This window comes from Lycorma delicatula, chromosome 9 (assembly GCF_047948215.1).
Source record: "Lycorma delicatula isolate Av1 chromosome 9, ASM4794821v1, whole genome shotgun sequence".
Classification (NCBI taxonomy): Eukaryota; Metazoa; Arthropoda; class Insecta; order Hemiptera; family Fulgoridae; genus Lycorma; species Lycorma delicatula.
In genome coordinates this window covers 20,672,072-20,688,194 of record NC_134463.1, presented here as the reverse complement: position 1 = coordinate 20,688,194, position 16,123 = coordinate 20,672,072, and the positions used below count along the sequence as shown (strand labels likewise).

The following is a 16,123-nucleotide window of genomic DNA, read 5'->3' as shown; positions in this document are numbered from 1 at the left end:
TTAATTTTTAATTACATTTATAATTTCCCTTAGCTATTCATGTTCAAATTTAATTTTCTCATTAATGATACTTTCATTGTTGTTTTTTATTGCATATATTTTCAAGTGCAGTGATGTATATTTAAATGTAAGTTTAAATTGTGTTAATGTTATAAATGGATTTCTTAAGCTATTTGGTAATAATAAAGCAAGTAAGTGTATAAGTATATGTCTATTATCATGAATTGTGTTAAAATAAAAGACTTTTTTTTATTATACCAATTTGTTAGATGGTATATGTTTTTCCTGTTGTAATTTAATAATAACCCAAACAAAATAAGGTAAAAATGAGTAATTGATTTCTTTCATGAATATTGAAAAAAAATTGAATAATCAACATAAAATTATTGAACAATCCTAAAAATCTTATTTATTCAGCTGTGGACATTTTATATAATTAATTTTCTCCTGTTGCAGATAATATTTATAATGTTTATATTTCAGTTCCATCAAATATTCATTGAGTTTCTCTTTTTACTTGAACGTTCATAAATTAAAAAAAAATAAATCAGAAGGTAATGTAATGTTATGACAAAAAAAAATCAGTGTAATATTAATTGTTCTAATAGTTGTTTAGCCTTTTTTAGCAAAAAAAAAACAGTTGTTGAATCTAAAATAAATTCATTCACTCTGTTATAAATTCTTCACAATTTTTTTTTTTAATTACAAAGTATAGAAACTTGCAGTTAACCAAACTTATCCAAATTTATTGAATTGTTTTTAATAATATTTTATATAATGCCACACATAATTTTTTGATTGCTAACATATACTTCATGTTGAAATTGTTAAAATAAATCATTTTATAAGATTAAAAAATGATTTATATAGTTGAGATTAAATAACCTATTCAGCTCTACAGGATAATTAGACAATATCCTGTTATATCTAACCCAATAAAGGAAATAGAAGGATGGCAAGATGTTGTGAAATGTCTCGCACAACCTTTGCTAGAATTTTTCTTTCTAATCTTCTGTTAATGCTTTAAAATTTTCTCTGTATCATATTGAAGTTGTATGTAGCATTCTGGGGAAAAATTATTCACTGAATGGACCATAAGCATATCCATTCATAATCACTTTTATTTCTTTGTTTAATCATGATACAAAGTTTGAGGTTTAATTTGAAAATATGATCAGAATTACGTATATCAAACTTGGTTTGATATAGTTTTGAAAAGTTTCTACCACTAAGATTACTTTTTACTAAACTAAAATTATTCTGTTGATCATTTTTAATTATCATTGTTCTAACCTTCTCCCATCACAGTGATCCGTGCTTGATTAGCGCTCCGTGAAAATGTGTTGGTATCTGATTGCCTCCCTTCATAGTCTTATGCTACCCTCTTCTGAAAAAAATTTCAAAAAATTACAGTATATTAAAGAGATTTAGCAGATTCTGACAAAAAAAAACGTTACTATTGGATATTTTTTATGCCTGTAACAAAATAAAAATTGAAACAGTACAAAAATTATGATAATTTAATTGCAGATTTGTTTGCGCATTTCTACCGCGTTTTTTATTAGCGAATTTTTTTTTTTTTGCTTTGTGTTTATGAAACATTGTTTGTTGATTTCAAAAATAATACTTTCAAGCAAATCGGTGGAAAATTGGGCAAAATATGATGAAAAACCCATGTCATAAATCACAGATTAGTAACATATGTTAGTATAAATGAAACTAAATTCAGAAAAGTACATTTTATAAAAATCCCCACTACTGAAAAAGGTATTATTCAGATTGACAAAAAACAATTTTTACTGTATAGTGTTATTCATTACGAATTGTTATGTATTACATGTTTACCGATATCTTTTGTCAGAAAAGATATTTTAGACCTCAAGTAAAAGTGACGTATTTATGACCACAAATTCCTTTTTGTGTGTGCCGTATATCATAATTTATTATGTGTTACAATACATCATTATGTTGCTACTAAGATAAGCTATTTTTGTAAATAATAAATAAATCCATAATTGTCATAGCAATTATAATACACAAGTTACCCACACACACACGCACAAGCACATTTCTGAGAAAAAAATGGTCATATTCTTTCTAGTCTAAATAAAACATTTTACATCGTATAAACATCGTTCAAATTGTGTAATAAAACTGATTCCTTTGTGAATATAAAACAAAATAACCGACTTAGATGCAATATAAAATGATTTTGTAACAGCGTTTTATAACTGATGCTGTACATAACCAGTTCCAAGACTAAATGATCTGAAAAGGTTAATAAAAGAAGAAACCCTGAATTCCCTACATCTTTGTTTAATGTTTACTTATAAATGTTAAACAATGTTCTCAATTTATTTCAAGTCAGTGCTCTCTGGATTGTAGTTTTAAGTTATATATAACATTCTGTTTATTTCTTGTCACGTATTTCTATTAATATTATTTCATATATTAATTTTATGAGACTGGTCTCAATCAAGGTTTTCCTTGTTCCTGCCAGGTAAATGCTTCTTTTAATCAGTTGACTAGCACACTTGCCTTTTCTTGATCTTATTATGTATTATGCAAGCTAAACTGTTGAAACTTGCTCCAAGTTCCAGATCTTATTTATTACCAAAGAAGGTTGAATACCCAAAAAATATTTTTTATGAAAATTGTTTCAAATTTCAATTGCTTCAATCCTTTTTTCACTAGAAATACTTAAAAAACATTTATCCACAGTGTACATATGATTCATAAAAGAATAATAATAATCCCTGCTATATAAGGACAGAACCCATGTTTGAGATTTCAGTAAAAGTTTATTAAATAAATTTTTAAATTGCTAATTAGTTTTTAAGTTCATTAAATTATTTTTGATTAATATCATAGTTTGACATTTTTTGCTGAAATGTATTTTAAGAGAGTTAATCCCATAGTTGTACTTTTATCAAGAGGAGAGACAGCTTCCTGATAATTACTTCAAATAATGAAATGGCACATTACTAAGATTTCAGTCCCGTAAATTTCATGTTTGTTTTTTCTTTATAGATTATTTTCATGACTTACTAAAGGCAGGTTGAAATAAATAAAACAAGCTAGTGATTAAAAAAATCCTTTGCTTTAGTTTTGTATGGAGAATGCGAAGGTGAAATGTAATTTTGCAATTTATTAATTGCAAGGTCTCATTTGAAAAAATTGTTACCATCCTAAAAATTCACTTTTTTTTTTTTTATTCACATTGTTGGAACCGTTTAGCTATTTCTTACAGAACATGATTTAGTTGGCGACTCAAGATGTCATTACATGGAAAATAACATTGCAGTTATGTTGCTGTTTATTTTAGGTTTATTACCAATGTAGTAGTGGAATTACCAGAATAAATTTATATCTTAAAATTTTTCTCAAATTTTAATAAAAATTGGTAAAATAGTCATCTATATCATCCCAATGATTCTTGAAATTTAAGTGAATATCTGTATGCATACATATACAAATATTCTGTTTCCATATGGAAATGATTATGTACAATCTGAGTAAAGTATTTATTTAATTTGTAATTAAGACAAAACTGCTTATCACAATTTGTTTTATATAAGTAGTAAATCTGGAAAAAAAATTAAATTTTTTAATAATTAATTATTTTCAGTGGTGAAAGGATTGGACATCATGTAATTGCACTGGAAAATTTTAACGTTGAAGAGACAGCATGCGAAGAGAATACATGACAAACTTGCTAGCAGTATACTTCACAACAACAACAGTCACAGCAGCATAATATGCATCTGCAACAATTGCAGCGTCAGCAAAATATTCATCATTCGTCATCTACTACTACTTCTGCAACTACAACTACAACTAGTACTTCTACTACTACTACTACTACCCATCGTTCACAACACAGTCGTCAGCAACAGCAAAGTAATAACCGAACTCTACAACAACAACTTAATTCAAACGGTAGGCATTTTGTCCATCAACAAAGGCAGCAGATGCGTAATAATAATAACAATAACAGTAGTAGTGTTTCCAACATTACGGATAACATTTATAACAAGTAAGAGATATTTAATTAATAAAATAAAATGAAGAAATCAAGTTGTTTATTTGTTTTTATTAATTATTTGTTATACTGTCTTTATAATGATAAAAAGTATTCCTGTTTAGACAGAATAAAAAAATATACAATCTGTCATGTTCTTGTGATCTTAATGAGGATGATAATAATAATTAAGTAATTGTTATAATTCTATATATTATAATTATACAATTCTTTTTTTGACTGTGGTATTGTCTCACTGTGGTATCAATTTTTGTATTTTAATCTTGTCTCAGAAACTAAGAGAATGCATCACAAAATTGAGAAGAAATACTGAGTAAATCAATGATATGGGCAACATTTGATGTTGGTTATAATTATCTGACTTTGTACAGAGTTTTTGAATGTAAACCATTTAGATTTGTACCAATAAGTTGTTCTAAGAATTATAATGTCTTTATTTGATTTTTAATGTTTTGCTGGTGTTCTCAGGTTTGATAAAGCATCCCCTGGCAATCACATTTTATACATTACACTGTTTGATATGATTGTGTATAAATTTGTGTTGTTCTGTTCATAAGTTTATATCAGAAGAAGCATCCAGTAATGAAATAATTAAAAACTGTTAATTCCCTCCTCGATTTAAGCATAGAAAGCCTAAATAAACAAAACAGTTAATGTACATATTTTTTTCTAAAGTGATTGTGAAAATTCTGTTAATTGCAAGTTGATATTATCTCTTACATTTAAATTTCACTTGCTGTGTGAACTACATTTTGGAAAATGTTTAAAGTAATGAAATTTACCAAAAATAATGAAAGTATTCAGCTAGTTTGATCTGTCTGTAGCTTATTAAATCTTTGATTTTCAGGCTGCAATATATTATAATTTCATTATGGAATGGTGGTCAGGAGAAATTATAAAGGAATGGATGACCTAGGCAGCACAGCATGAAACATATTTATTTATCCCTTTTAAACTTTTAAGTAAAATTGAAATCTTTCAACATTAGTCTTATAAACATTTTTGTCTGTGGACATTGTTGCATATTGACTCTCTGTAGTAATACATTTTTTAAAAGATTCTCATTGTGTAATTTATTTTATAAGCTATACAGGCAGTCGACATGATTGAATCACATGTATAATTTTTTTATGGAGAAGTTTGCAAACTAATTATTATTTAGCAAGAAGTATTTCTTTAATTATAATTTGTTTATGAACCAGATCTAATTTTTTTTTTATTCTAATGAACATTATGAATTCATTTTTGTATCTGTTTTTCCCAAATATTGATATTGTAAAAAAAATTAAGAAATTATCTTTTACATTATTATTCAAAATTATATTATATTCATCAAATCTGTATACCAAATGCTAACTGTTTTTTTTTAATTATGTCAAATCATAACTTATGTGAAATGGAACAAAATATTTTTGCATGGAAATTAAAAAATTAAGTTACGAAAATTACATTTATTTTCTGCATACCTAACAGGTTAACAGTTTTTAAATATTTTGTTAGGAAAGAAAGGTAAACATTTTCCCCCTTAAAATAAAAAAATAAAAAACATCACTATATACATTAAGGTTGTAGACAAACAAAACCAATGAGACTGTGAATTGCAGAACGTTCAGACAGTTTCATATTTCATTACTTGTCACAAGGTGGGAGCACGTGTCAGAGACTTAGTAGGGTTATTTTATTAACTAAAAGCTATAGTTTAATGAAGGAAAAATGAGGGAAATAATGGCTGAATAGTAAAGTACAGTTTAGCACTGAATGGATATTCTGGCAATTTTATTAGAATCAAGTAAAACGGTGAAAGGATTAATTAGATGTTATATAACAGACAGTCAATCAAAACACTTTGTGATTATTTAATAATGGTTTGTTGCGTTGCTTAGACATTTATCTTTTTAAGTTTTTCTTTTAATCCCTATAAAATTAGAGTGTGATAATTGTATTAAGGTTATGTTAAATAATTGAACACTAAGGATAAGGAGTTGTCTATGTAATTTAAGTAATTTTGTTGTGTTAATTTTTTCTTTTTTTTAAATAACATTCAATATTGAAATCACTACTCTAAATAAAAACTGCAAGCATACCCCCTCCAAAAATTAATATTTGTGATTCTAGGTAGTATCAAATTATAGATTAAAAAATTACAACCAATAGTATTATTATTGTCAAGAGCTGATTTTGATTACATAATACATAGTAAAGTGTTCTAAATTATAATTATTGAATACGGATTATCTAATTGAATTTTAAGTAAAAAATAATTAATATTTTTTAGTGTAGATTTAGGTAATCTCAATGGTATTAAAGTTTTTTTTTTTTGTATTGTAATTAAATCAACCTAATAGTTCTTTTTTTTTTTAATTCTATAGAAAGTATAAATTAATTATTAAATTTGTAAATATAAATTGGTTGTAGATTTTAAGTTATAATAAATGTGGATCTGTGTTTCATATATAATTAATAATAATAACAATAATAATTTCAAAATAAAAAGTAATGTTTATTATATTACTTTTATTGAAAAAATTAAGCAACTATTGCCGTATTTTTACCCCTCAGAAGCAAAAGGTTTTATATGATTTAAACTAATACTCGGAAAAAATATAATAGTTGGAAATGTTATTTCCAAAAACTTCCGATTTGTCAGCTGCACAAAAATAAAAATTAAAAACCTATTTTAAATCTTTTGACAGATGTTTTATATAGTTTCATAGTTTTGTGACCATTTTTGGATAATTAAGAAAGAAAGAAAAAAAATGTTCATAGATTAAAAGATATTTCAATTTTTTATAATTACTATCTGTTAGACCATTCAGTAAATTAACAAAACAAATATTACATTGAGTAATAAATCAATTAAAATAAAATGATCAGTGTAGAAAAATAATTTTGATGATATTTGCTCAATCTTTAAAATGTCAAAATCCATTTTAAAGTAAATTATTCCACATTTTCAATTTGTCTATTGAGTACATATGAGATATTAAATTACTTGTTGACCTCTAACTCTGATGAGGTAGTGTATTAGCATTTCATATGGAGGTCTCAAGTTCGAATCCCAGTCAGGCATGGCATCTTTTCATTTGTTATTGATTTTCACTGGGCTGATACCCCACCTTTTTATTAAAAATAGATAAATAAATAATAAATAAAAAGTGATCCACTATTAATATTTTGATTGATTTCAATTTATTTTTGATCTAGTAGGATGATTCTTTCTGAATAAATTATTGTTTTTTGTGTACAGTACAGAAGAATTACCTGTGGTTCACAATGATTACTTGTTGGTACATAGGAATATTTTTATTGTTCAATATATATATTTTTTTATTGTTTATTAATAAACTAATCAGATTTCTAATCTGATTACTTCACTTTTTTTGGATATTGTTAATCAGGGATAATGGTATCAAATTTGAATTAAGGTATATATATATATTTTATTAAAAATAACAGTGAGACAATAAGTCATAAAAAATTGTTTTGTATGAAACCCCCCTTTCATCCCACTTTTCCCTATCCCCCCTCTTTCTCTCTGTATATTTATATATACCTCCTTCTCTCTTTAATTCCTTATTTTTTACCTTCCTCCATTGTTTGTGTTCAACACAAAAATAATAATAATTATGAACAATGTAATATTTTTATTACTTTTTTTTTATTGTTGATGTAATTATTATGTTAAAATGACAACAATGCTGATTTTATGATATATTATTGTATTATTATTTTATGACTATATTGTATATATATATATTTATTATATATAATATATATTTATTAAGAGAGGTATGAGGGTGTTAGTGTTTTAGGGGTGGGAGAAGGTAGCACTGTTGACTGGAAAGTATGAAGTATTTGTTATAATAATTATTAGTATATAATGAATTTTTTTTTTTAATACGTACAGATATAATAGTAAATTTATAATAAAAATAATGTATATATTTACATAATATTATAAAATATGAGGTGCAGGTAATGAAGATCGGAATTTTTTAAATTAAAATTTATATGAAGAAAAAAGTGTTCAGTGTTCATTGTTATATTTTGCTATGATATTTTTTTCATTTTCAAGATTTTTGTGTTTATTAGTATAATATAGTTACAGTTCTTGAAACTATTTGATGCTAATTTTATTATATATATATATATATATATATATATATATATGTATGTATGTATGTATGATTTACTTAATTTTTTACTAAAAACTTGTAAATTGCATTTAAAAGTTAACAAAATATTTATATTGTTTTATTCTTGTTCTGAATAATTGTAAAGCAAGATACTTTTTTTATCAAAATTATATTTTAATATAATAAGAATAGAGATCATAGTGTGTTTATACAATAATAGTTATAAAATTATTTACATTTTTTCCTATGTTGATCTGGTGGCCTCTTCTATTGTGATTAAACTGCACTGAATTCTGCTCTGAAGATTATAATTAATTCATTTGTAATTTTATTTATCAAATTTGTATGCTAGTGCTTAACTCCCCAAAATTATTTTCTTCTTATAAATTTTGTAATAACTGATTCTTGTCAAATAAAGTTACAATGAGATAGTTAATTTTTCCTTAGACTAATGAATTACATAGACATATGAAGTTAACTACCCATCTTTTTTAAGTTAATAATCAATAATATTCATTACATTGGAATCAGAATAAAAAAATAATCTCAGCTGAAATAGTATTACATGATAAAGAATTTACAACATAAAACGGTAATCTGCATAATATATTGTCACAGTATGTGGTTTCAAATGTACACATCTATTAAACAAACTAATTTTTCTCCCATGATATATATAAAAATAATAGGCCTTCGTGGCTGAGTAATGCTTCTTTAGCACTTCATGTAGAGGCCCTGGATTTGAATTCTGGTCAGACATTTCATCTTTTCGTACACTATCAATTTACCAATTGATGCCCACTCTTTCATAACAAAAAAATAATTGTAAATAATTTATTTTTTCAACAGTAAAATGGTTTGTTATGTAAAATATTTGAGAAATGAATCCCATCTGAATACATGAATTTTTTAATCAGGAATCATAAAAAAATAAGTGTGTCAGATATAAAAATGTCATTATTTAATATATGTGATTAAGTAAGAAATAAATACACTTTTATTAAATATTAATTATTAGATACATTGTGTTTCTGTGGAATTTTACTATTTATATTACTGCTCTTTATATTACCCATCTTTTAATTAACATTTTACTACTGGAATACTCTGGATACTTACATTAAAATAGAATGGATGTTGTAGAATGGATCACCACAAAACTAAATATGCATGCAGTCTTTTAACTAAATAAAGTAACTATTTATTATTCAATGTTAGAAACAGTTTTTTTTTATTATGCACACAATTTATGTAAATATTTATGTCAGTATCCATAACCTTGAATGTTGCAGTTTATTTATTCAAGTTTTCTTTCAGTAGTTTGGAAAAAGTGTAAAAAATAAAGTAAAATGTATAAAAGTAATTATGTATTTTTATTTAAACAAACGTTACCCCCCAGAAAGTACGAAAAATACAAAAATAATCATAGTTAGTTTGAATCTTTATATTATATTGATTTTAAATTAGAATTTTGTTCATACAATTAGGAAAATTAACAAAACACTTTCTTAACTTGAAAAAGTTAAAATATAAAAACAGTATTGAGTAATTACTTATATAGTTATTTATCAAAAAAGAATTGTTAAAAATATGAAGATAGATCAGTTTAGATTATATAACCCAACCACCAACTGGCCTTATCTGTATGTATTCATATGTAAGATTGTATTACAAGATAGTCTTAACCTAATTGTTCGAGGCAAATGTTGCCGTGGCGTTCTTCGTACAGGATTTTAGTTAGATTAATAAAAATTTTTAAGAGAAAATTCTGTTTCATTTTATTCTTTTTGATGAGGAATTATTTTTCATTGGATAAATATCTCTTGATACATTTCATTTAGGTTTTATGTTTAATAGAATCATACTAAAATGAAACTTTTTTTATTACTATAATCTATTTTTTTTCCTTTATCTTTGCTTTTTTGTTTTACGTACTCATATTATCATAGATCTTGTACATTTATTTTTAAAATACAATTCTTAATTCTGGTGAGCATTGTAATTGTATGAAATCTTGTAATTGTTTTTAATTAATTGAATGTTATTAAATATAAAGTTGAACTATATCATCTAATGCAGTAAAGTTATAATCAATTTTTGAGTTGTATTTATTTGAATTTTAGTAAAAGAATGTTTATAGCAAGTAATAGTACAGAATTTAAATTTAATTAATAAACCTACCATGTTAATATAACATTTGTAAGTTAATTACTAAATGTAAATGAATAAAATTAAAAAAAAAAAAACTTTTATGTTACAATCTCCATAAACAAAAAATTAAAATCTTTAATGATTTTCTTTATAGATTTTATTTTTATTAAGTGCATTGTGCATTTTATGTTTATGAATAACATATCTTTAATAGAAAAGAAAATACAAGTTCTTGTAATATACTTGCTTATTATGTTCAAAAAGGCATCAAGCTTTTTGATGTAGTTTACCTTTAATTTTTGATCAGTTGTTTCAGAAAGGTTACAATTAATTGAAGTTCAAATGGTAAACAGTATTAAGCTCTATTTTTTATAATCATTATTGTTGTTGCTATTATTAACAACAGTTTATTTTATTTTTATCTATTATGTATACAATATATGTTTTAATGAATTTCATACAATCTAGATGATTTATTTTTATGTCACTTTTTTTTCGTGTAGGGGTCTGCAAATGAGCACACAGTATTAAAGAAAGAGCTGCATTAATTAATTTTTAATATATTTATTATCCTTTTTTTTATATATTTAACATAATAGAAATGATTTTTTTTTTTAGAAAAGTTATTTTTTATGTTGATGTGATAAATTGAAATGCAACGACTATTTTCCATTTCCTAATATCTTTGTATTTCCCTCTTTACTCTCTAATATTGAATCTACTTTCATAAGATATAGTTTATTATATTTTCATGTTATAGATAAAACATACTTTAAGTACATGTAGTTTGAAAATAATATCTGGATTGTATACTTAGTGTAGCTGTACCTGGTCAATAAGTACTGTATTGTTTGGGTGGAAAATGACATTGTTCATAGCATAAATTAGAATATGAATAGAATTTTTAATATTTTTCTATTACAATCGTGAAGAGAATAACTAGATTTGGTTGATTATAATTATATACCTTGAAAAAAAGATATAAATAGATGTACAAGTATAGTTTATTTTTTATTGTTATATATTTGAAAAATAGAGTTTCAATATTAATTTGTTTTTAACAGAAATCTTGAATTAGCAACAGTTTGTTAATTGATATTTAATGCTTAATTTTGATGAGTAATTTATATTCACATAATCAGAGTAATATAGAAAGTATAATATATAGTTTATTTTAAAGATTTATTTAAATAAATAAATTTATTAATTTGTTAAGAATATTTTTCCTTTCCAAAACACAGTTTGATAAATATTAGTTTTATGTTTTTTCCTAACATATTACTCTTAATTTACCTATATTACTATTACTCGTAATATATCATTTCCTAATATTTTGCTCTAATTAATAAAATAATTTTTTTTGTGACTTATAATTAGTCCTGTATTGTTTATATTATCGTAATATTTTTATTAAATTATATGTTTCTTATTAACATACTACAAGCATTACATCTAACTAACATATAAGTTTCATTCTTTTAATTTGAAACAAGTTTGATGAAGCACATGAAGTGTTGTAATTCAAAATTCTGAATCATTTCTTGTATTATTACAAGTATTAACCTAAATGGCTAAAAGTTTATTATATAAACATACCACAACATTTGAAAAGAATAATATTACAAACAATATATTTTTAATATATTAAACATTATTGGATGTTGGAAAATTTTATCATACCATTCTGGTAGACGTAAGGATGTCCTGCAATTATAACAATTTCTTTTATTTTATTTTCAGATTTTAGCATCACCGTTATATTAATCATTTAGAATATTTTAATGTTGAATTTATATTAGTAATGTTTTCCAAGTAAATAATATTGTTTTTTAGCCAACACTTTGATAGTTAAAAGTCATGAATATTTTAATTTTCGTAATTATATTTGTTATTTTTCATATGTTTTTATTTCGAAGTCTTGTTTATTACAAAAATCAGTTTTGGATTAATTTTCTGTTTCGTATGCTGTTCACTAAAAGTGAGGGTTTTATCTTGCTGTGAAAAGTTTTCTATGTGGATCTACAGTAATTGCACTGAGTTATTTTATTTCTTACAGTTATAGTTATTAATTCCTTGCCTTGGTAATTGCTGTTAATTCACTTACTCTGTATGCAAGGTGAGTGAAGTATAGAAAATCTAGTTTTTTTTTTTTTTTAAATAATTGATCATTTTTATAAGTAAAGTATTAGAATGCAGTATTTTAATTAATATTGAACTAAATTAAAAATTGTTTTTTTAAAATATTTATCATTAATGTTAATTATTAATAATTAAAAAAAAATAATAAACTACTAGTAATAAATAGTGCTATTAGTTTGATTGTATCAGTGTAAATTCATGGTATTTAAATTAGCATTGAATTCATTAATTACTGTTAAATCATCGTTATATACTATATACCATAAGGTAGGTGTTTTGCATTGTGCCCTGTCTCTATCAAAGCTTAATCCTGATTGCTTCCATTTCTTTTTAGATTATTATTTACTAAATTTTATTTATCACAAATTTATTGCTAGTGTTATTAAAAAAAAGTAGGTGTGTGTAAGAATGGTGTTGCAGTTGAAAACCTCCCTAAATTTTTAAAGATTCCATATATCATCTGCTACTTTTTTCATAATGATAAACGGTATGAATTTAAACTTGTGAGATTAATCATTATACTGAAATCAAATTCTTATTCCCCATAAAATTCAGTTATTATATCTGTTGTGAATCATCATTTATACAGTAAATTATATTACACTAGCATTAATTCCTCTGATAAGTCGTCATATATTGATTGATAATATATATCCTCAACCATTACCTTCACTTAAAATGTTTTGCTTCATGGTAATTATATTTTCTTTGTAAATTAATTTTAAGATTTTTAATTCTTAGTTTAGTTGTGTGGTGGATACCAGGATTGTGAAGTTGGAAGTAATGAGGGAAATAAAAAAAGTTATATTTAAGGATATAAAAATGTTTTGCGTTGATTTATTTATTATTAATTCAGTAATATTTTTTTAAAGTCAACTAAGATTTATTTACATTAAATATAATCAATAATTCAAAGCAATATTAGGGTTAATAACCTGGCATCAAGATTAAATGAAATGAAGATTTTATAAAACCTTTTCATTCCCTTGATTTAATTTAGATCCTTTGATAATATTATTTTTTTGTTTATATTTGCAAGATTTATGAGTATTTTATTTATGACTTATTTGTCGGGAGTATAATATTCAAATTATACGGTTTTGTATTTTTAAATTGAGTATTTTTGTTATAAAAGATATTTAGCCTTTTTATCAGCAGTCGCTTTGAAAATGGTTGTTAATAAATATAATGATAATTGTTTGGCTGTTGTTTAACTCATTTCAACCATAGACATATGCTTATATAAGAAAAAGAATACTCCTTATGTAATTAATTAATAATACATTTTGTATTATATTATTATAGACAGTGCTATTTGTTTATTGGTCATGGTTTTGTCGATAGAAAAAATTATATTTATTTATTTTTTTTAATTTTCCTTTTATTTTGATTTATTAATTAATTTTATTATACATAAACGTTATAATTTTTAATTGTAATTATCGTTTAGTTTTAGTAGAATTATAATTTTGTTCATTAATAATTTATATATATATATATATATTTGCTGCTGTAATTTTTAATTTGCATTTAAAATAACATTATACATATTATATAAATTATATTATTATACAAATTTTAGTTTTATATGCAAGTTATTATAATTGTAACTCTGTTACACTGTAGAAATAAATATCCATACAGTTATTGAAGAAAATAAATAATGTATGTAATTTTTATTCTATTTTATGGCTATTGGTAAATGTTATTTATAAAATAAAATAAAATTTATTAATAATATTATAAAATATTGTTCATAATTTATTATTATTTTTATTATCATCATCTGCCTTTTATTTAATTACCATTTATTGATATCAATTTACAATTTATTATATATAATTATTAATTTATTATTATATTTCTAAAACAGTTGTAGTGATTTTTAAAATAATATCAATTATGTGAATGATGCTTTCCCTTTTTTATTTATTTTTTAATCGTTATTTATTCTTGTAATATGTTCAATAAATAAATGTACCATCATAATATTTCAACATATTGTTCTAGAAGTTTTAATTTATAATAATTAAAACATGATTGATTATGGGAACTTATTTTCAGAATGGTAAGCTTTTATGACTGGATTACAATTAATTTCATGTTTTAAAATTTGATCGCACCTATTACTGCAGCTGCATCAATTACTACTTTTCTTGGTTTGAAAAAATATTAAATAACTACATAGTACATCATCATACACCTAAGTATAGTGGCTGGGATTTTTTTTTTGTATTTTGAATCTGATTTGAGACTAGTTGAATGAGAAGCCAATATACAGTTATGATAATTGCATGGTGTACTGTTGGTATAATTTTTTTAGAATTGTTCATGATTGAAAGAAATATAAATACATTATTATTTTGATTCATAATTTACTAAGTTATTACAAATCATAGATAGCAATCTTTTTTCCAGTAGTTTTTACAAAACACTGTGCATCCAGTAAGGAAATTTGCGAAATTGTAGTTAATTTATTCATAAAACTATGTGTTTTTTTTTTTAATGAACATCAAAACATCACGTATTTAGAAATCTGCATTACTATTTAAAAGTGTCTGTGTACATAAAGTAACATCCCCATTACCTTGCCATAAAAAGGGCAAAAAATTATTTTTTCTAAGTGATCATGTACCTATATTAGTGTAGCCTGAAGTATTAAATGCAGCAGAATTCCAAATACCAACACTTAGTTTACTTATAATGGTAAATATATATAATTATCAAGTATACAATAAATAGAATAAAATTATATTTATTCTAATGCGAGTGTCAAGAGTATTCCCAAAGCTAAATACTTTCCCTTTTATGTACAGTAGTTTGTCAACAAATCAAGAGTTAGCTGTAGAAATAAAAATTTTCATGCTACAAGTTACTTAATTTAATTTTCTGACCACTTTTCTTAAGATTAATTCACTACATAAGGTTAAGGCTTATCTACGGAATATAATATTTGTAGCATATAAAAATTACAAAAATTTAAATCATTTTTTTTTTTGTTTTACTCTGAGACCACCATTAGGTATTGCTTCAGAGGATGAGATGAACGATTTGTAGCGTGTGTGAAAATGCCATACCTGACCAGGGTTCAAACCTGGGACCTCCAGATGAAAGGAAGAGACTTAAATCCAGAATCTTTTAAATATCAGATCTTGTTAAAAATGTATTCTGATACATCAAGCATATAATATAACTACAGGAACACTGGCCATTTACTAATAAGGGACTGTTGTGTTGGCATCTATTTCCTATAGTTTCTTAAATGATGCTGCACCAAATTGTTGAAAGATTTACTGACAAAAAATATAGATTTATGTTGCATATTAAGTCAATTTTTAAAGTATGAATGGATAATACATATCTGAAGTTAATTTTGTTTTTGAAATTAAATACAAAAGAACATTTATCTAGTTTCATCTTATTAAAGATGATTTAAAGGAAAATACTGAAATATATTGCAGAATATTTTTATTTGTATTTATTCTATACTTGTAGTTCTGTTTATTATTTATGTTGGAAAGTATACCTGGAAATTAAGGATTTCCATGGTTCTCTGATTATTCCAGGATAACCATGGAATCCTTAATATTTGAGAATATGAACTCTACCCTTAATTCATCTTCACTTATTTAGAGATTGTTTTAAGGAGTGTTTT

At 24.1% G+C, this 16,123-nt stretch overlaps 1 protein-coding gene across 3 annotated transcripts in view; it reads left to right on the top strand.

Annotated features, from left to right (window-relative positions):
• Positions 1–3,768, top strand: part of LOC142329962 (uncharacterized) — a 56,346-nt gene extending 52,578 nt beyond the window's left edge. For all 3 annotated transcript variants that reach the window (XM_075374950.1, XM_075374951.1, XM_075374949.1), the window contains exon 12: positions 3,629–3,768. In XM_075374950.1, coding sequence (XP_075231065.1) covers positions 3,629–3,707 — 79 coding nt within the window. In that variant the 3' untranslated portion in view covers positions 3,708–3,768. The remainder of the gene's footprint in view (positions 1–3,628) is intronic.
• The last annotated feature ends 12,355 nt before the right edge of the window (positions 3,769–16,123 follow it).